Here is a 22,853-nt window from a genome sequence, read left to right as displayed (position 1 = left end):
CCAGCTTCCTTTAAACACCACCTTGCAGGAAGAGCCTGAGGTAACTCACTAGCGCAGTCATGCACCCACAATGGATTTTATTTACGCAATTATTGTAGTGGGAGTTTATAGACCACCCCAGCCGCAAACAGTCACAGAATCACAGAACAGTTAGGGTTGGAAGTGACCTCAGGAGATCTAGTCCAACCCCCCTGCCAAGGCATGGTCAGCTGGAGCAGGTGACACAGGAATGCATCCAGGTTGGTTTAGAATGTCTCCAGAGAGGGAGACTCCATGACCTCTCTGTGTGGCCTGTTCCAGTGCTCTGCCACCCTAAAGGTAAAGAAGTTCTTCCTCATGTTGAGGTGAAACTTCTCATGTTTTAGTTTATGGCCATTGCTCCTTGTCCTGTCACTGGGCACTGAAAAGAGCCTGGAAACATCCCCTTGGCATCCGCCTTTGAGGTATTTATATGCATTAATGAGACCCCTCTCTCAGACTTCTCTTCCCTAAACAGGCTCAGCTCCTGCAGTCTCTCCTCCCAAGACAGATGCTGGTCCAGCCCGCGCCGATGCGGGTTACAATACCCGGCGCACGGACGACGGCAAATTCCCGGCACGATGCCGAGGGAGGGCGCCCGTTCCCGAGGCGGCTGCACAGCCCCCTCACGCCGCCAGGGGGCGGGAGCGGCGCCGCGCGGGGCGGGGGGCGGGGCTTCGGGCGGCGCGGCGCGGGCGGAAGCGAGCGGCAGCGGAGCGGGCGCGCGGGCGGGCGGAGGTAGCGGAGGGGCGGCGCGCGGGGGGCGCTGTAACCGGGGGGCCGCGAGGGAGCCGGGAGCAGCGGCGGGGATAGCAGCCGGAATAGCGGCCGGGATAGCGGCGCGGGATAGGAGCCGGGAACAGCAGCCGGGAGCAGCGGCGGACGAGGCGGGATAGCGGCCGGACAAGGGCGTCGGGGATTAGCGGCGGGGACAGCGGCCGGGAGCAGCGGCGCGGGTACAGCGGCGGGGATAGCGGCCGGGCAGCGGCGGGGATAAGCGGCGGGGACAGCGGTGCCGGGACAGCGGCCCGGGCAGCTGCCGGGACAGCGGCCGGGACAGCGGCCGGTATAGGCAGCCGGGACAGGCAGCCGGGACAGCGGGGCGAATGGGGGCTGGCGGGGCTGGCGGGAAGGGGGCGGAGGAGGCCCGGCAGGCCCGTGGGGCGTGCACGGGGAAAGGGGGTGGCCGCAGGCTCTGGGCTGGAGCGGGATGGCGGCAGGGCGGCTGGCGGCTGCCGGGCGCGTTCCGCACGCGCCCGCTGAGCGCCGCGCCGTGCCGCCCCTCCCGTCCTCCGGGAGCTGCCCTGCTGTGGGACAGGTTTGTCCTCCTGGCTGCCTTCCCGCCGGGTGTCGGTCCCAGCGCCGGTGTTGCGGTGTCCTTGCGGGCCCCGCCGGCGGAGCTCTGGAGCGGTGAGTTGTGCGGTGATCCGGGCATCCCTCCGGCCGGAGAGCCGTGTCCCAGGGCTGTGATGCAGTGTCCTTGGATGGGAGGAAGTGGTGGAGGAAACAAGGGTTGCCTGGTTTCCTTCACCGTTTGCAGTGGTCTTCCCGTTCTAAACTGTGACTGCAGTGACTCTGCAAGTTCTCGTACCGTAAGGACACAACTTCTAAAGAGGCAAAGCTTGATTACAGTGATGTGATGGAACTTACAGGGGGGAAGAATTATTTAATTCATGTTTAAACAAAGGCAGTATCCTTAATAATGTCAGGTTAAGTGATCTTCGGGCACTAACATGTCTACATGCAAACAACGGGTAAATGTTTCACTGAAATTGGTCTCTTCGGTAATATTGAATAAATAGGAAGAAGCAATATTGAAGGAAATTTGCAAGATTTGAAACATTCAGTTTTAGGAGATTATAATATATGAAACTTCTTGACAGCAGTAGTTGTGGGATGCTTCCTGCTTACAATATAATAAAATTTCTTTTCTATGTAATAGCTGATGACGTTTTAACTGCACTTTAAATCTTCCCATTAAGTTTATTTTTGTAAATGTTTATAACGTACTATCATGTCTACTTTATTTCTGTAGCTCTGTTCATCATTCATTATTAGTAAACTTTCTTTTCAGTTCCCTAACCTAACATGGTAGCATCCTGTAAATTCTCTTTTATGTGTCTTGTCATCTAAAATATACTGACAGCTAGAGTGCAGTGTAATTTCTGTGTTTGTGTGCCACAAAACAAGAAGAGAGAATTTTTGTTCTATGCTGTGACATGATGCGGAATTTCCTTAGAGCAGTTCAGATAGGGTTAACTAGATCTTTTTTGTTGCTCTGTTTTTGGGATTTTTTGGTTGTCAAGTTGCCCCCAGAGTTGGCTCATTGGTGTGTGTGAGGGTGTTTTTTCACCGTGAAAAGTGAACTTTGTAGGAATTGTGTCTTTTTTTAAAGAGTCTTCAGAATATGGACGTGCTGAACATCATAGTTAAGCACGCATGTGATTTGTTCCAATTGTAACGTAGAGTTTATTTTGGAGCAAATGTAATGAATTGCTGTTTCACTCTTGTGAGAATACCAAAGAAAGGAGACAGTATGAAGATGATATTAGATTGTGAGCAGCATCTTGTTCTAGTGTCACAAGTGGAGCGATTGCAGTGTTATACCAAATATGGAAATTTATTGTTATCTTTGCTCCCGTTCTTGCTGGAGATGCCCGTGTGTATAAAGCCTAAATTATTCTGGCCTCTTTTTGTTACTTTATATGTTAAAATACATAACTGTTTAATAATTCACTTCAGGTACTTGAGAGCCCCAGAGAATTAAACATTTATGCTGCAATTCCTTTGTTCTAGCAAATAAATCTTTTTCCTAAAGCTTTGACAATTGGAAATAAAGCTACTTCCTTTCTAAAAAAAAACAACAAACCCTTTTGTGTTCTCTACTTTTAGAGACTCCTTTTGGCTGTGATCTTCTTGAAGGAGGCATTAGTATTAGCTAATCCCATACTGTGGTTTAGCTGTGGGATTGGATGTCATTTAATTGCTAAAAGTGAGATATTTCCCCTGGAGTTCATGGTGACTTGTACGTTTTCCAAGAATAGTAAAAGGCACTTAGTTCTTGCATCTTGCCCAGACTGTAAGTAGGATAAATGCATGCTGTCAGCTTAAATTGTCAGCTGTGTAGTCAACATATCTGCAGACTAGTAAGTGTCAAAAATAGCTGTTTTCCAGTAACTGTCAAAAATCTGTGAGGCTCAGTCATTCAAATGAATGTGTTGTGTCCTTGTACAAGTTTACTGCTAAAATGTACTTTATATAGTATTTACTTTTTATTTGACAACTTCTTTCACCTGTAGTTGAAAACTTGTGCCATTAAATGGACAGGGTTTCCTCAACTGAGCATTATTAATCATCTCATATATTTTCTTTTGTGATTGTCAACTTTACAAAAAAAACCCGTATATTAGCGTTTGCCTATGTAGTTTAAAAGATTAATTTTGGATTGCTCAGAACTGAATCAGTACTTTGCCTACATAAAACAGGTCCTAGACAAGAGGACTTAAAAGTTATTCCACTGAAATTGGTTTCTTCACTAATATTGAAGAGATAAGAGGCTACCAGTTAAATTTTTGGGTACCTTCTACTTAATTTTAAGAACAGTATATTTTGCAGTGCAGACCACTGTAGTGTTATGGTTAACTAATGTCTGTCATAACCCACGTGGTGTGCTAAGATGAACTGACAAGTCAATCTAGAAATAATAAAAGATGTAAAATAAAAGGATTTATCTGTCTTTAATATTTCCTCCAGTGTTAATTTTTCTGAAATCTTCAACTGGATCAGTCTCCTAGGAAGGAGCGTGAATCCAAAGCCTTGTCTGTTTTGCAGTTTTACCATAGAAACATAATTTTGATAGACAAATTCATATGCAGTTTGAATTCTGCAGGTTTCTTGAAAGAAAACCAGGCAAGTTAAATTATTCTTCTCTTCCCAGTGGTACAAGTCCTTTTTTTGCTGCCATTCTACAGGAATTGTGTTTGTGTGGATGCTGCACTGTGTTTCCACGTATGAGCAGTGGCAGTCGCTCCCCCATCGCAGCTGTCACTTTGTTAGTTGTCTCCCCCCTTCCCCTCCCCTCTTAGTTCTCTTTAATGACACCCACCTTCCTTTTAGGTCTCTTTAGAATGCTCAGTGAAAATCACCCTCTTATCAGTAGCCTACATTCATCATCCTGCAGGCTTGGCTCTCTGTAAAACTAGTTAAAATTAGCTAAACATTATCATCTCGGAAGGAAGTTTTGAAGTCCCAGGGGCTTTGGAAAGAGCGATACAAAGACAGCTGTGAAATTTCACAAGGGAGTAGAGGTACTAGTTAGGAATTTGCAGGGGAGGACTTGTCATAGCCTAGTGTTCAACTGCAATTAAAAAATTGTGGCAATTTTATGGGAAATGAGAAGCCAAGAAGGTGCCTTATGCTCTATCATAACTGACTCTTAGGAGCAAGGGTCCTACTGTGACCTGAAAAGCAGCAATAAAGCATAGTGAGAAAATAAAGTGTCCGGGGGGGGATTAAGCTGAGATATCTTTTTTTTTTTTTGTCCCCAAGAAGCTGATACAGAGATATAGAAACGTTTTGGGGCCCAGATGGACCCAGTGGGAGGAAGGGAACTTCAGCAAGTATAACATACTGTCTCTATTGATATCTGCTTGCTTTAATTTTCTTCACAAGCCTTGCCAAGTCATTTCCCCTCTCAAAATCTTGAATCTTGGCTGACTGCCCACAGGCAAGGAACAAAGAATTTCTGTTTTTAAATGGTTGGTTTATTTTAAAAGCATTTACTGACAGTAGTAGGCAAAATAAAGGAGGGAGGAGCTGAAAAAAAAAGGATACTCGAAGATACCAAAAAGTACTTGAGCAGATTCCTTAGACGTAATGCAAAATAAAACCAATGCAAATAGGACCACATGAATTCAAAATAGAAAAAAGTCACCAATATTTCTAAAATACTGACATACAAAAGGTAATATAGTGTTTGGGCTCTCAGATAATTTTATATCAGAGCCACTGTTAGCTTGTTGTGTGAGTTTTCAAGTCTCAAGCAATATGTTTTTGCTTTTAACTTGAAGTTCATCTACAAAACAAATCGTGTGCTGTTCTTAGAAGCCTGTAGGAGGTAGAACTGTTTCTGGTTTAAGATATGTCTGAGATTATCCCAGCAGCTCCTCAGTAGCGACACTGTGTCTGCTTGATGAGCTGTGACTTTTACTGGCTGCACTGAGAGACAGGGACTACCTGGAGCACACAAGGAGATTTTCTTCTTTCTTTGTTGCAACACTGCAGAATAGGTATTCTTGGTAGTTACCCATCTTTGCTATTCCCTTAAACCTCCCATCTCCCATCTCCTATGATTTCATTTGGAACATCCATTAAAGGTATTCCCCAAAAGACAGGTAGCAATAAGGCAAAAGGATAAATTTTACTTTTTATCAGTTTTCCCTGGTAGTTGCAAGTCTATGGCTTGCAGAAGCAGGGAATGAAGAAACACATGCTGTTGGAGAAGGTATAAAGATAGATGTACTGGAAAAGACACGAAGACAGACTCCTTTGGCAGCACACTCCAAAAGTGGTACAGAACTGCTAAAACCTGCAGCCCAGCAGCTGTCATAGTGATAGGGCAGCCTTTTTTTTTGCCCAGAAATGTGCCTTCATACCTGTTCTTAAGATGGCAATGTGCTGTGTAGTGCTGATCCTTCCTCTTGAGCCTAGCAGGTACTACTATAAATTGTCTCTTCTATGATGCAGTCTGGAAAGACCCTCAAGTTTCACCAGCACACAGGTACAGCATTTTGCTGGGCTCCGTTGTGCCAGGCATTTCTGAGGTTTTTTCAGGAATGTATCCTCTTTTCTGTCTCTGCTTTGACATTTTTCTGTTGACGAGGTGACACACGCCCTACTAATTTACCAAAATCTACCCAGGCTCCATGCCATCCGGGGACTGGCCTGTCCGAAGCCCTTTCCAAAGTTCCAGTGAGTCCCTTTGAGGTACGATCTTTCCTACGACAGGGAAAGCAATACAACACCATTCTTCCAATTTTAAGTAGCACTTCCATTACCTTCATCAGTAACAGTATTGTTGCAACACAACTTAGATAATAATTGGAGCCAATTGTAACCGTGGGGATCTCCTTTACAAGGCCTTTGATGTCGAAATTAAGAAAAGTATTGGTAGCATTCATCCTCTGGGCCTGGACGTTTCCCTGTGGGATAGCCCAGGACAGGCACAAACATTGCCAAAATCAGAAAGGAAATGGGTAAAATGGCCTTTAAAAGGAGAACCCTTGTGCTATGGGACCGTCAGGCAATGCTGATTTCAGGGTCATTGTTAGGGCCACCTATGGAGCTCCTGCGGTAGTGGCTGAAGAAGGCAGAGCTAGCTCTCCTCCCCTACCCCGCTCTCTCAAGTGGCAAAAAGAAAACAAACCACAGAAAAACTGAAAGAAGTCCGAATGAAACGGAATTATATAAAAAATATATATTTACATATATACTTACAGTTATATATACAATTTGAATATTGTACACACGATAGGGAGCTCGGGGGAGGGGAAGGAAAAGGGAGGGGGAAACAGGGATTAAAAAAACCCAAATGTCCTCCAAATATCCCGTTAATAGAGCTAGCGAATAAATACAAAAAAACAAATTAAATACTTCCCTGAAGGAGACAGCAGAGCCGTGTGAAGCACCAACTAACTCCCCACGCCTCCCGGAGGGAACCGGAGATAACGGCAGGTCTGAGCAGGCAGGCCCTGGCCTATACAAGCAAAGACCGTCTGCGGAGAGACCTGTCACCTTCAGCCACCGCCTTATTTATATGTTGTGTTGTGCTAAAGGATGATATGGAATACTTCCTTAGATTTCTGACCCCAGTTGCTAAGGAAGGCCTAAAAAATCCAAAAGCCAACCCACTACACCAAGTTTTACAGCAACAAATAATAGGAGTACTTAACATGCTGAGTGAGAGTTGATTTTGTCAAAAGACAGCTCAAATGTGTTTTACTTGTCTGGGGACAGGCATTGCTATTAATTGTTGGTTCTGAGCATAATATCTTGCTCTTTTGTGGTGCTATGCAGCTGAGTGAACCTCAGTGATTAATGAACCTGGGCAGTGTTGGTCTGCAAAAGTCACCAGTACAGTTGTGCCAGTAAAGGACAGCGGTTTTATTGGCATTCTCTCTAGAACTAATGTGCCCTTAAAAATATGAGGAATGTGATTGTGCACCAGTTTTAAATATGAATGATGTGGATACAATGATTTATTAAATGGAGTTTGTGCTATGTGCGGGAACAGAGAACTGAAGTTTCTGTGTATTGCCAGGTATCAGGGTCCTGTTTTACAATAAACACTTAAGCTCTTTGAGAACCTGTTTGTCAGCTGCACCTCGTGCAAATTTTTCTTCTACTTGCAAACCAACAGCAGTCTAACACTGCAAATCACCAGAATGCAAACATCATTTTTGGCATTCCAAAAAGTCTCAACACATAATCTCTTGGGTTTCTAGGTGCTTATTTCCTTGTCCCAGTCTTCTGTGATTAACTGGTCAGTAAATACATTCTATGCTTTTTTTGTGTGTGTCAGTCTTCTTTAGACTTCCCGTTTTCCTTGCTGCACAGGAACTTTGCTGTTAGTTTTCCAAATAACATGGAACCAGCCCGTCTGCTCTCAGAATGGTCAGTGCGATCGTTGCCTGTCAGCTGAGTGATGCTCAAAGTTTTCTATTGGAAAATCAGGCAAAAAATATTTTGGAGATCACAGAGGTAGATGGGCCAGGGCGAGCACACTCTCAATACATGCAAAAAAAGAAAAATAGTAGAACAGAGTTTGATAGAACTGTGGAATATTTTTTCTGGTATTCTGTAATGCCCTGTGATATTTGTATTCCTGAAATGTTCATTGGCAATGAGTTATCATCCTGCCTATTTACAGCACAGCATATTGGTTACTGATACAGTACCCTCTCTGTACCCAGGGATGTTTGTTACCATGAATTTAATAGTAATTTCTTGCATAGATGTTCATTTTAAATCATTAGTAATTTCATAAACTTTCTGTGTTCACATTGAGGTTCTAATAAATTCTAATTTTGTACTGTACAATTATTTTATAGTAATTATTAATGTCAGCTTTTATTTGTACTGTCCTAATTTCTGTCTGCTGCCTGTTATACTACAAGATTTTTTTCCCCTTCCTCTGTAGTTGGATGCACTCTCCTATGACTATATCCGACTTTTTTTTTTTTAAACCTCTATCTTGTTAAATCACGTCTTGTGTTTATACATAATAATAACTGGTTAATAATAATTAACTGTGTTAATAATAATAACTGGTCGCAAAGCCAGACCTGCTCTTGAATTCACAGTGTCACGTTGATGATAATTTGGCAGAGAGGAACCGATAAGTACTAAGTAATACACTGAGTAAAATTCCCATTTTTCAAGCCTACTTTCTTAGTATACATTAGAGACCTCTCTAGGTCTCTAGAGTATCACTGAGGAACTGTTGCCTCAGTAGTTGGCATTCTGTCTTTAAAAATATGTAACCAAAAGGTGACTTTTTTGGACTGTATGCTGACAATGATACTTTCACTGCATTTTTCTTGGCTTTGTCCTTAAAAGTATTTTTGATCTTTGAATGAAATGGGATTTTCAGGCTTCAGTTTTCTGTATTCTTTACATCTTGTTGACTCTGTTTTGTAATTTTTTTTTGCTAAAGCTGCTTATTCATAACAATCAAAAATACCTGATGGACTAGCTGCTTTCTTTTTCTCTTACAAATAATTATCTTCATCTGTCCTGTACATTTTTCAAAACTAGAAAGTACACCCATCTCTGCAGGACAGGTTGAAATTTGCCCTGCTGAGTGGTTTAGGAAGGCTGGAGTCTCTTGGACAGAATAGAAAAACGATGACAAAAAAAGTCTGAACTAGCAGAACCGACAGTGCTGTAAGGTGCATTGTAAACTTTTAAGGATTTGGGTATGCCTTGTTTTCCTGGTAACCTGAGATTGTTTCAGAGGACTCATGAGGCATTCCTTTGCCTTACAGTCTGCTTCATTTCTGTGTTGTGCATTAATATAATCTCTGGGTCTTTCTGGAAATAAGTAAAGCAGAATCTGAGGAAGACTTTGCAACAAAATTCAAGAAGGATGTTTTGTAAGTATGGGCTGGTTTCCATGGGGAAGAGTCAGTATTCAAACTGAAGTCTGATGCTACTGTTTATTACAGTAGCATCTAGTAGATACTAGAACATTGCTTTGTTATGGAACATATAATGAATTTTCTGTTGCTTTTTCTTTTGCCTTTGTTCCTTTTGTTTCATGCACTCGGTAATATAACTTATATATGACCGATGTTGAAATACATAGGATAGAGTGATTTTATTTTGAAGGGGATGAGTGCCTTCCTTCATTGCTTTTGTTGCCAGATGTATGTCAGTGTTGTGATACCACTGCACAAAGTTGAATTCACATTGGTAGGTTTTGGCAAGACATTTTTCAGACAACCAGCAGTGGCAACAGTGAAGAAAACCAAACTCTTTATATGTCTGTGAAGGGCAAACTTAGTGTCAGATCCTCATTCAGAAATTGGTTGTAGCTCCAGGTTCTAATGTTGCCTCTGGCCTGGGTTTGTAGTTTTCAGAATAATTTAGATATGCATGCTGATTTTAAAGAACTTTGGAAAATTGCCACTTGAATCAGTCACTTCAGGCTGCTTATTGAAAGGATTATCTGGAAGATATTTTCTTCTTCATAGATTTTTGCACTGCCGTTTTCCCCGCACAGTCAGGTCAGGGGTTTTGTTTGATTTGGGTTTGTTTGGTTGAATTTTTTGTTTTGTTTTGGGTTTGTTAGTTTGGAGTCTTGTTTCTTTTCTTTCCCTCCTTAGATTTTCAAATTTTGTCCTGGTTGTACTCCTTCGTCTTCATAGTTGTCTTCCTTTTGTCTCAGTCTCCGTGATTAGAGATGGTAGGAATTCCAACAAGGCATAGCTCTGAGGCACCCTTTTTTGCTGTTGCTCGCTGGTGTGCTATGACAGCCTTTGCCATAAAAGCCCCTCAGCTGTGGTTGGGAGAGTGGTGAGCCTGCATTCCTATCTGGGATTGGTCAGTGTGAAGAAGGAAGTCTCGGCTTCCCTTTTCCCCTGCTCACAGAGTGGTGGGTAAGAAGGATTTGAGAGAATGAGGGAGAAGAAAGATGACAAGAGGTAATGTTTCTTCTTACATGTGTGCTGTTATCTCATAGGATACTACCTCTGAATTACTGAAAACAAGAGGTCCATTCTGAGACAGGGTTTGTTTAAACTGTAATGTTCATGTAGAGAAGTGCTGACCCTTCAGGGCAACAAGAGGTAAAAGAATATTCCAATTAATTTGTCTCACTTATTGTGGTCTTTTCTTCCTAATATGTACACCTGCTGCTCCAATACTCTTTTTTTTCCTACTTTGAAATCATGTGGGTATAAGCTTGCTTTTATTTTTTTGTTACTCCGTACTGTGTAATCTTGTAAGGGTTGTGCATGGAGTGTGTTAGGGGTCACTAGATGTGCATGCTTCAGGGGGAAAGAGAAGACCAGATCTCACAGAACTTTGAAATTACAGTGGAATTCATTATGGGCAATGGCCTTTAAAAATGCTTAGGAAAAGTACAGATAGTTGCCTTCCTTTTGGTACACCTTGCTCCCATTTTCTTTGCCCAGGGTCAGTATTTGGGTATTGTGCCATTTTCCCAGCAGGTTGAGTCCTTGATTTCCGTTGATTTCAGTAGTTGTTGTGTGCATCGTGAATCAGATACACAAGGCAAAGGCCCAGTCTGCAATTACTGCTGCTCCTTGGCAGGAGTTTATTCAATCTGTTCCTCTTGGCTAGACCTCTTATCCTGGCTTTGTGGTCTTATTTACATTGTGATGGCAGAGTTATTTCCACTCCAAAGCGCTGTAGTGATATTGTCTAAATGATTCAGGGCAATATATAGCTAGGGATCTGTGGAGACCTGAACTTAATTTAAATTCTGCAAGAACTATCTGTTATTTTCAGTCTTTATTATTATTGTTATTTTAATTAATAGAAGATGTAGACTTTTTGGATTGAGGGTTGAAACTTCTGTTCTTTTCTTGAGAAATACTGTTTGGTCTTCTGAGCCATCATGTGAATGCCCTACTCCTGGACCTCATATGTAAATATTTTCCATCATATTTGATACCGTTCATGGGTTGTGTAGATGCATAATGATGTGGGTGCAGTTTATGCTTTAAAGTCTGAGTGCAGAGCCATGGATTTGGCAAAGAGCTAGGGAAAAGTGTGTGTTTAGGGAGGATCTGTTTCAGGAAATCTTAAATCACACAATTCCAAATATTCGTGCTGTAGAATGTAAGTTTTTATTGTTTGCTCTCTTATTTTTTTGTACTTAAGATAAATTTGTCTCTTAAAACAGTTTTTTGGGGGATAAGCACGTTCCTTGAACAAAGTACATCCCACTGAATTTCCGGTGGGAATTCAAATTATTGTTTGTTTACTGTCTATCCATGTGCATGGTCGTATCCCACAGTGGAGGTGAAGTAAGCTGTTCCTCATTCAGTGATTTGTGATTGCCACTCGCATTAGTGCACCCAAAAGTAAAAGTAAGGCTTTATGTACTGACATTTACTATAGGGCATTTTACACACAGGAACTTGTTACTTTACAGCAGTTTTGGTGTCCAAGTCCTAATGTTGCCCCTGCCTTGGGTTAATCATTTTCAGAATGTTGATTTTAGAGTGCTTCAAAAATTTGCCACTCGAATCAGGCACGTGTGCCTACCGGTTGAGAGGATTATCTGAATAGCGAATGTGAAGGGTAAGCGACAAGCCCTGCTGGCAGTGACACTTGTGTTTGCAGCAGACCGTGGTATGTTGGCATAAGGGTGCTTGAACGAGTCAGGGGAGGCAATGAAAAAATGCTTTGGAGGCGGAGTTGTTTAGAGGAGAGCTTAGCAGCATGAGAAATTCGATCTCAATATTCTGATAGAAACAGAGACCTACGTGCCACTGTAGAAAGTCTGGTGAGGAACTCTATTAAATGTGTAACTTCAGTCTGAAAAGTGCTCATGTCAGGTAATGTATGGGGAAGAACAGGGAGTAGCAGGGGAAAACAACTATTATGTAAGATGAGTGGCTTTATCCAGACTATGTTGAATGGTAGAAGTCATTCAAGAAAGTATTAAATAATTGGAGTAGTTTCAGAGATGGGTATAAAATGAGAAATACAAGGTATGTGCATGTAAAGAGGCTGAAAAGATGGGATGAGTTTGAGGGGTAAAAATTAAGAAGAGAATGACACATGTAAATATATGTGCATGTACATATATGATGAATCTGGACCATCTGCTGTCACTGTCTTAGAATAAGAGGGAAATATTAAGTGAGATTCTTACCAAGTTTTCTTTTAAAACTGTGCTGAAGTCAGTTACTGGGCATTTAAATGTATGCATTTAAAGTAAAATGGAAATGAATTCTCTATTCTTCCCTAACAGTTGCTTCAAGTTAGGTTTAAAAATATATTTCTGTTTTAAACACATGTTACTTGAAGCCCTCAACTTCAACCACTCCATAAGAAAATGAAGGTCTCTTCACTTTGTTTTGTTTAAATCTTTTTTTTTTCTTCCCTGTTACAGAGCTCCCTGAAGATGTGTGGCTCATACTGCTTCAGACTGTCTGGACATTTGTTGTTTAACTGCTGAAGCTTTCCTACCACTTGTTTCTTTCTTGAAACCTTAATCTATTGAGGGATCAGAATTGGCTGCTATGGTAAGACATTTTTTCAAGTTGTAGTAAAATGCTAAATGTGGGTGCAATATGCCAGTTTATTTTGGTTTTATTTCTTTATTCAGTAGCAAGACACCAAAACAAACAAAAACTCTTAATGGTGTACAAAATCAGAAGAGGAGACTTTGAAATAACTAACCAGCCAAGAAATTTTATGTTTCGTGTTGTCTCTTTATACTTGCCCTGTGCTTCTAAGTGAAGAATAAGAATCATGTGAATCATTTTACAAGATCTTTTTCTTGTCTGTAGATGTACGTGTATAACTTATCAAAATGTTGTCTATAAATGTTTTACAAGTCTCTTCTAGATACTGCATTTTGTATGAAATGTATTTCGGTTTAATGGCAGTTTAAATTACAGTATTTAAAATACTTAAGGTGATTTGTAGAAGCATAGAAGTTTTGATTTTTGGAGACTAAAAACTGGTAAAAATGGGAACAGGAAACCCTGTGAATAACAGGTGAGACAGAAAGATGACTGAACCTCTAAGAAGATAAAAATCCATAATTGTTTGCTAGATGATGATATAGTACTGTATTTAGGAACTGATATTTGTCCTTGATCTCGACAACTATAGCAGTTTTGAATAACCAGGTGATACTTTACAAATTTCAGGAATCAAGACCAACTAAAACATGAGAAGATGTATTCAAGATGATCCAACCAGAAGATTTTTCACTTCATAGAAATCTTATTTTTGTTTAATATGTAATATAATTTCACAAAGCCAAATTCAGTTACTTTTCTTGAAATTAAGACACGCCTGTGGCCTTCATCAGAAATGTTTCTAACATTTTCAAGAAAAAATATGTCCCAGAAACTGAGTATGTTTTTACTAGTTTTTGGAATCATCTGGGGTTTGATGTTGCTACGCTACACTTTTCAGTATCCAAGACGCCAAAGCAGTGCTGAGTTGCGTGGACAGATATTAGATCTCAGCAGAAGATATGTCAAAGCACTGGCAGAAGAAAATAAAAATTTAATGAATGGAGCCGGTGGAGCATCTATGGCAGGATATGGTAAGAGGAAAAAGCTATACTAGTAGTCTGAATATCTTCTTTTTTAAATGAAAGCTGTAAAGTTACATTTTTTCTCTTTCAAAGTATTACATACTGCTCTTAAAGAGAAAAAAAACTCCTTGTTTTTCAATCAGCAAAGGTGTAAATATATAGATTTTTCCCCCCCTACTTTATAGCTTATATAATAAGCAATAAGATACTATGTCATAGCAGTTTTTCTATGGACTAGATTTGTTATTTAGGGGAAAACTATTAACTACCTTTTTATGTTGGAAAGTATTTAAATATATTCTGTTGCTGTCCAAGGCTAAAAGGTGTTATAGCTGTGTATTCTAGTACTGTTGTCTGGATGAAATTTGAAATACTGCCTTTGAATAGTCACTTCTAGTGATTTTGTTCTTACACTCAAATATTTAATTGGCTGCCTTCACAGTTCCCTATTATGGTGGTATCTTCCATTCGTAAAATACCAAAGAAATGGTATCAAAGAAAAATCAAGCAGCTATACTTGTATATCAGTCTGCATTCCTTTCCAAAGTGTATAGTAGGGAGGATAGCAAGTCTTAAGATGTGAATATGTTGAAATAGCCATTCTTTTCCACACATAGTAAATAATAGTCTCTAATTTGTTTTTTCCATTATCTTCAGCTGATCTTAAGAGAACAATTGCTGTTCTTCTGGATGACATCTTACAACGCCTGGTGAAATTGGAAAACAAGGTTGATTACATTGTTGTGAATGGCTCAGCAACAAATACCACTAATGGAACTAGCCATCAGGCACCAGTAACTTCAAATAAACGTGTAAAACCAGCCAGCAACATTAGATAGCAAACAGGGCTGCTTTGTGTTGCTACATCTGTGATGGGTAATATTTAAAATAAGCTTTTTATCTCTGGCTAAGGCAAAGCAGTAGTTGACTCTAAAAGAAGCATAAACTATTCTATTATACTATGTGCTGGATCTGTGTAGGCCTAACATATGTGCTTAGGTTCTCAGAGCATTATTTCATTGCCTTTGAGCAGTACTTCTGAAGTGATCTTTGTTGTCTTTAAAGATATTTTGATATCATGATTTGATGTAGTATGCCATTGGATAATAAAACTATGTGGAAAGCAGTGGGGAACTTATGGGTAGGTTTATAAATATATTTATTTAAGTATGAATATAACATATTTTTTGGATAGGTGAGAAGCATTGTAGCTTATTAATTTTTTGTGATCTACATTTAAGCCAAGGTAACTAAGGAAAATGCGTTGTTAAGCAGATGTTAGAAAATGTATATACTTAAAATATTTTGTTACTTAACTACTAAACAATAGTAAATTGAGGACAACATTGGTGGTAATATTTTAAAATTGTGACCCAAAGAATGTCTTTATTTGCACTATCTGTCAGAATAGTTAAAGAGAATTTACTGTATATTTAAGAAAATTAATTATAAGAGGAAAATATTCTAGGTAGTAACACTGTCCAGGTTTATCTTCGTGCCAGAGTTAAGGCAGTTAGATTATCAAAAGCAAATCATAATCTGTGATATCTTAGATGATTGTTTCTTACAAAGATATTTAAGTGTATGTATTTTGTAATTGCAGATGAAATTATTTAAGTGACGGAAATAAGTTTTGGATATGCAAATATGGTTTATTTTTATTCATTGGTGATTGTTTTAACAATTTAATACCTTGCAATTTGTGATGAGTATAGCACACGATCTCCCTGAATTGCTTTCTTGATCAGAAGGAAAATCAGTGAAGGGAAACAAGGCATCTCTGCATTTAACAGAGTTATATATACTGAGGGTGTCTAGTCATGGAGTATTTGAGAGGTAAGGTAATATTTGCCTTATGTCTAAGTTAGTCTTACAGCAAAGTGAAATGCATTCAGCATGGATGCACTGTATTTCAAAATGTTCCTGAAGTCATATTTAAGTGCCACTGAACCTGTTTTTTAAATCGTAGTGAATGTTTGGTGGGGATAGAGGATACGTTCAGAGACTTTTGCCAAAAGTGTCCTGTGAGTGGGGTTTTGGGGGTGGGTAAAACCAGAGGTGCTGGATGATACACCATCCAGAGTTATGTGTTTTTTCTTGTCTTCTGTTTCCCTGCTGATATTCTTGATGGTTATAAAAGAAAATACACTTGCAACCTTCATTAGTATCCAGAGGATTTTTTTTGGTCACATTGTGTGTAAACATGTACTCACTTCAATGCAGAAAGAGAAATAAATTTTTAATTGTACTTGTAAATGTTCCTGTTGTTCTTTTTTTTATTATTATTATTAAACAGTCTTGTCGTTTTTGCTACATGTGCTCTATCTGTTTCTGAATTGGAAAGCTGTGTCTCTCTAAGGTTTAGTAGTAGTCTATCTGGTATTCTTTCTGCTCAGTCACTGGATTCTTCTGCTCTTTAAATTCTTATGCCCTGAAACTTTCCTCAGGTTAGAGCTGCGGGAAGAAAGAATTGAAAATAAAATAACTAGTTTCCATCTTTAATAGTGAAGACTTTGCTCTTTAATCTAGGACTAAAGAAGATAGGTGCATAACTTCTTTTGAATCTGCAATTCTCTATTGACAATGTGAAGATACGTTTTTATATGTCTGTCTGTCTATATCTATCTATCCATCTATGATTTTATTTTCCAGATACTTGACTACTACCAACCAGAACCTTGTTCTTGTGTTTGTATACAAAACTGTCTTTTTTTTCTTTTAAGGGTATGTGAAATAAAGTTATTGAGGATTGTTAAACAAGCAAGGTGAGTATTTATCAATATGTGCACAAGCAGGTTATTTTATGCAGGGATTTTGGAGACTGATACATGCAGTCATGGTAATTTATGGTGCCATTAGCAAATTGTTGCTTTTTTTTTCAGGTTTCATTAGCACAATGGCTCATTGGAATTAGCTTGTACTTGACAAATACATAGAGAAAGCTGTGAACTACCTCTGTTTTATGGGACAAAAGTTCCATTCATTAATATAGTTGAAAGAACTGTTTGTCAAGGAGCAAGTTAAAAATCGTCTAGTAGCATCCTATATCTCATTTTGCCTGAAACCAGCATTATTAGGGGTTGATACAGCATTACATCACTGTCCATGATATATCTTACCCGTCTTTTTGTCACTAGTCTTGTTCTGTGCTCTATCACCATGCCATGCCTCTGACTTGTGTTCTCCCTTCCCCAGCTACCTAGCATGCTTCCATGACTTCTGTGCTCCAGCAGTGCAGAGGATGGAAGCTGAGCTTTATCCTTTTTGCTAAGATGACAACACTTTTCAGAATAGGAAAACTAGGGAAAGAAAGGCAAGGAAGGGATAAAGGGGGGAGGTCTCGGCTGCCCTTTCCTATTAACAGCAGTAGCAAGAATACATCTGCATGTTCTAGCCTGCAGCTTCCTTTATAGAACATGTGAGAGGTGTGGCAGCCCTGCAGTGGCAGGAGGTTGTGTAAAGAACCTGAGGGTTTGGGTGAAAAAGAAGCAAGAGAAAGCCTACAACTTACCCTGGGTCCAAAATGCTTGATAGTTTCACAGGATTTGGTTGTGTTGCCAAACATTTAATTTTTTTTTCCTGAGAAATATTTAAGTTGTGTTTCTACTGTGCTGCAGTTTTTATGATGCAGCTGTGTATTTCCTATTTTAGACAACATCATAATCCCCCCCCAAACTGACCTGCTTCAATTTTTGTAATATGGAATCTTCTTGAAGTTGCTTGGTTCTTGGGCTGGATTGGGTTTGGTGTTTTTGGGGTTTTTTTTTCCCTTTTCTTTGGAGGGCAGGGGGCCATATAACCTCTTATATAAAGAACTGCTGATTTGAAGGGAGGGGGGAGTGTTTTGGTTTTGACCTTGAAATCTTTCGGTAAATTATGAGTCTTAAATTTTCCCAACTGTAATTTGCCTCCTGAGTGTTTATCAGCTGATTTTACTAGATACTTGTCAGTACTTCTGTGCCTGTGAATGATTGCTTAATATAGGTAGCAAAAAATGTTCAAGATCCACTCCCAAACAAAAGTTCTAATGAAGAAAAATGGAAAGAAAAGAGTATATATTGATTGCTGTCTAAACAGACAGTTCTTTTTGTTACTTTCTTCATCTAAATAAATCATTTTGGAATTTCACCTTATTAACATTAACATAATTAAGATGTCTAAGCATTGTCTGTGTGAAGAAGAGAAAGTGCTGAGTGGCTCCACATTAAAGAATCTTTGGGATGAATGGATGGACAGATGAACAGATGCTCCTCTGAAACACACTGAGATGGCTCTTACCAAGCTACCTATACACTGTTAGGATCACAGAAGTTTGCTGATCTGTTTTTAACGCAATAATTTTAAAATTAAAGGAAAAATACACAAGGGTATAGAGATTCTTGTATTTAGTGTGGTGAAACATCAGTCTCCTTGATACCCAGTAATATGTGTCATATGTTGCACAGTTTGGTCTGTTTTTCCAAGTAACTGCTAAATATTTGTTTTTCATCAATGCAATCATTTAAAGAAGCTGGCTAGATAGATCTAAATTTGAATTAAATATATTTGTTAATGCAGAGGTTTCCAAGCTGCATCATGTTTGTGATGTGTGCAAGTTGCTTAAGAGACCAAGCACCTCCTGTGCATGTACATGTTCTGGGGGTATTTGCTGCCATTGTGGCCTTTGTTCACGGGAATGCAGAAGCAGAGTAAATTTGGGAACAAGAAGTTTATTTAGCAAAATGATTACATAAAATTTAACATCGCAGTTTATTATGTTTTCTTGAAACCCTTTTAACTCCTAAAAACACTCAAACTCATTGAATAAGTTAAATATCTAGAACATTCTTACTTAATTGATGTAGTATTTGTAAAGGTGATGTAGAGTGTCAATTGGTATCTTTAACAATTAATCCAAATATGACCCCCCTTACCTAATGCCATTAGTTTGTACTTTACAAAATAAAGCAGTCTGCTACCTGTGGGGCTCAATTTAACATATCTGATAGTATGGCACCTTCAAAGGCAAGAGTGAAATGGGAGACTTCCCTTTATAGTAGCTCAAAAAGTGAATTAGACTTTTTAAATGTTTTTCATGTAGAAAAGACGTTTACTGAATTGGTACTTCACTAATCTCAGTTTGTCAGGAATGATGCACATAGGCATTTGAATCTGTTTGAAACTATCATTTAGGTTATTAAAATTAAACCCAAGTTAAAAAAATTTCATGTTACATATGTTCATGGAATCACCTCTCTTAAACATCAGTGGCATCACATGCTGCTGAATTACCTTATCTCTAAGTGATCTTAATTACTACAGATTTCCCACCTATGTTTGTCAGTACTTCCAGCAAAAACCTTTCATTAATTGACCCTTACTTGCACATGAGCTTACATATTCTCTGTGACATTCATCAGCTTATTCTGTCTGTACATGTCTAATAATGCTCTGTTTTCCTGATAGTAAACTGAAGAAAAACATGCTGTAATTTTTAAATACTGTAAATTAGGATTAATAATTAAAAAACTACTTTATTGTAGCATTATGTATGGTCATGGTCAGAAGTTTATAGAAGTGAGTTCTGCTTGTATTTGCCTTGAAGTATATCAGAATATTGGTTAAAAATATGGATGGAGGGAACAATTTAATGGAAATCGTTTATATTATTCTTTTTACTACTTTAATTCTCGTTTCCAGAATAGTTGATTGACCAGATCCGTAGAAATAGAATGACTGACTACTACTTCAAAGTGATGAGTTGAGGTCCAAAATATTAAACCAGGTTTTTTTCTAAATTATTTATTCTTGTATTAATAAAGTGGCTGTCTTCAATTTGCATAGGTATTTCACTGAGAATAATTTTAAGCACTTGTCAAACTTGTAAGGGTTTCAAAAAATTTAAAGGGTCACACATTTTATTGTTAACAGAGGGTGTTGAGAGAGACTGTCAACACCCCATGCAGCATTAAGCTGTTGCCTTTGATGTGTAGGCAGTACCTTAGGTCTCACAGAACTGTACTATAACTAAGTATCCATATGTTCAACCCACTTTGATGTGTTCAAAGATCTTGGGCCAGCAGCATCCGTATGCTATATCACAACCATAGGAGGTAAAACATGCCATCTGGATTCCTGTTCCTTTTACTTACCTTGTGTCATGGCTTATTCATGGGAGCAGAAAGCCTTTTTTTTCCCTTCCTTGCTACTCAAAATTATTTGGTAGTTTACATGAAAAATCTGGTTTGACTCAGTTTTTAATGAATTTTATTTTGGATGTCTATTAACAATCTCTTAGAAGAGATGAGAGACGGGAGAGGGTTTTCTGAGTCCAAAATGTACTCCTATACTCATGCTATGACAGTAAAACAGTGAGTGTTTCAAATACCTTTATTAGCTAAGAACTCCATTTCTCAAAGTCTTTCACCTTTCATATCCGTTCCCGAGTAAGTTTACGGATCCAGATTTGGATCCAAGCAGATCTTGAGTGGGGTCTTACTAGGTAATAAGACCTGGATGCTAATAAGCTGAACACTGTCTGTATTGCAGAAAACACTTGCTATGATCAAATCCAGAAATAAATCCTCAATTTTTGTGATGGGAGGTAGTTCATAGGACAGATGCCTCAGCAAAAAATGACTTGATTTCCTGCTGTTGATAAGTTCTCACTGACTGTTCACAGGTAATCTGATGCTAAAGTGCAATATAGACTAACATTTGTCGCCAAAAGCTGCCTTATTCAGAAACCTGGCTCTGCTCTCCAAACCCAAACTATTTCAGAGGACTGTTTTTAACAAAGATCTTGCACAGATGAGGCACATCAACCCATGACACAGGAGCTCTGCTCATTCTGTGTGAACCAGGCTTGCCAGAGCTCTTTCCACCCCTTCCCCCCTTTATTGGCAATGCTGGAATCTGGCACCAGTGAAATGTGCATACAGATAAGCTATCTCAAAGATCTTCAATTTTGTGCAGCTCCTGTGCAGCAGTGTGTTTCTTGTTATGTTCAAACCCCCTGTCTGCAGAGCTTCTTGTCCTGCTTTCAAGGTCCGCTTTCCCCCATCTCTTTCTTTATCAAAATAGTTGTGGTCAGAGGAGGAATTTTCCCTGGAGAAATAATGCTTTTTTTTTTGGTGGGATTTTATTTTCCTCCACTAACTTACTTGAAAATGTATTGACTGCAGTGAGGACTTGCTCCCATATAATTTCTGCCTTTGAGTGACCTGTTCATGTTCAGATCTCAGTGTGACAGAACGTGTGTGTTGCATTGTAGTGCTGTCTCCTCTGCTGAAATTTCTTATACATGTGGCATAGCCACAGGACAAATGCCCAGACCATATGCCCTGTCACCTTATTTAGATACTGCTGGAAACCTGGGAGTGTCCCTGTTGTTTCATCTCTCTCTGGGGGATGTTTTGGCAAAACACTGCCGTAGTTCTTGTGACAATCCTCTTCACCTTCTGCTTCATTGCTTGTGGCTTGCCCAGTTTGAAACAATCTAGAGATTTCCCCGAATTGCTGTACCTTTTTATTGCCAGGCAAGTGTCATTGTATGGTATGGAAAAAGCCTCTCTTTGTGGGTTTCAATTTGACAGTCTGAGGGTTTGCAGCTCATGCTAGCAGGCAGAGCACAATTTAAATACCAATTTCCTAAAGCTCAGATAAAGAAAACATACTACATCTTTTCCTCACATATTTGGTCACTTTGTGGCCAGGGTGTTTGTATCAAGGGCAAGCAGTAATTTACACGGATAGTGCAGTACCTGAAATAGCAGTCTCTGGTGTATTCACTACAGCCCTCAAACACATCAGAGGACTTGCTTCAATGTAGTGGCATTGCTTGTGGCACATGGAGAGGAATGGGGAATTGCAGTTTGCCAATCTTAAGAACCATCTTTGGTTAGCAGTGTTTCCCAAAGTTAGCCTCCTGTTGTCTTGAACTATGAACAAAACGCACATTTTGTAATGGAACATATATTTTATTTTATAATGGAAGAGTGACGGGGAATCAGTGACCAACCAAAAATACCCACCAGGAATGGGGTGGTCTAAATAGCAGCAGCAGCAGCTGAGGACAATGTGAGTGCAGGGCAGGTGCCGTGAGGGCTTGGGTGGACACAAGGTGCTGCGGGGCTGGTGGCACTCGTGATTGTGGATGCCTTTCTGGGGCACCTCAGGTGTGCGGATCTGCACACACACATCTCTGGATGTGCCTGTGCCTGTGCCCCGGCACTGCCACTCAGGGAGGGTGTCCATTCTGAGAGGAATGGGGGATGACTGCCATACCTGGGGGATGCGTGCACCATGTATGTCCTTGTCCTTGATATCAAGCCCCTCAAGATTTGAACTGCTCAAGATTTGAATCAAACTTTGCAATTTTTTTTTGTTGTTGTTAGTCAGTAGCTGTAGCTAGACAGTTATGATTAAGCAATTGCATTGTGAATGTTGTATGTTTGGCTAATCTTTTGTTTTAAGGAAAAGAGAAGACAATTCCAGGATAAATGGGCCATCTGGACAAGAGCCACCAAGAGTGAAGTCAGCAGAACTGAGCAGTAACTCAGGGAAAGGTAATTCCGGCAGTGGGCGATTGTGACCACCTACTCAAAATGGACCCCAGACTCAAATGGAGAGAACTGCACCTGCAGACTAATTCTTATGAGAATCGAGAGCTATAACTAGCAAATAAGGGTTTGAGTATTAATAGAAAAGTTATGTAACTTGTAACCAATGAATGCCGATGCCCTTGTTAAAATGTATAAAGAGTGTAAAGTCTTGATGACCAGTGAGCCTTTTGTGGGTTACCGCCTAGCTCCCCCCTTTGCGCAAACTAGAATAAAACACAGAAATACGGGGTGTGAATTTGCGCTGCGCACCGGGAAACGAGTCGCGTTCGGGAAAACATCCTGGCGCGGGGCTCGCCGTCCCCGTGGACGCGGCACACACCCCGTAGTGTACGCGGCACACACCCGTAGTTCCACGCGCGTTTCTCAGCGACCGGTGCGGTGCGTGCCGAGGAGGACCGCCTGCCCCCGCCCGCCTCCGCCTGCCG

General features: G+C 40.1%; 1 protein-coding gene across 1 annotated transcript; it reads left to right on the top strand.

Moving 5' to 3' along the window:
- Positions 1 to 1,300: 1,300 nt before the first annotated feature.
- On the top strand, positions 1,301 to 16,081 carry CCDC126 (coiled-coil domain containing 126). Its single transcript, XM_018075782.1, has 4 exons — positions 1,301 to 1,428; positions 12,665 to 12,797; positions 13,431 to 13,834; positions 14,483 to 16,081. Exons 3-4 carry the CDS (start codon positions 13,597 to 13,599, stop codon positions 14,662 to 14,664), a joined length of 420 nt encoding a protein of 139 aa, XP_017931271.1. The 5' UTR covers positions 1,301 to 1,428; positions 12,665 to 12,797; positions 13,431 to 13,596; the 3' UTR covers positions 14,665 to 16,081.
- The last annotated feature ends 6,772 nt before the right edge of the window (positions 16,082 to 22,853 follow it).

Source organism: Manacus vitellinus, unplaced genomic scaffold (assembly GCF_001715985.3).
Source record: "Manacus vitellinus isolate BGI_N305 unplaced genomic scaffold, ASM171598v3 scaffold_3_pilon, whole genome shotgun sequence".
Classification (NCBI taxonomy): Eukaryota; Metazoa; Chordata; class Aves; order Passeriformes; family Pipridae; genus Manacus; species Manacus vitellinus.
The sequence above is the reverse complement of the archived record's forward strand: the minus strand, read 5'-3'. Positions and strand labels throughout refer to the sequence as shown.

Excerpts from the sequence above, each read along its gene's own strand:
- CCDC126 (XM_018075782.1), top strand. The coding sequence starts at position 13,597 with ATGTTTCTAACATTTTCAAGAAAAAATATGTCCCAGAAACTGAGTATG. Across the intron at positions 13,835-14,482 it reads AGCATCTATGGCAGGATATG|CTGATCTTAAGAGAACAATT; the intron begins GTAAGAGGAAAA and ends CATTATCTTCAG.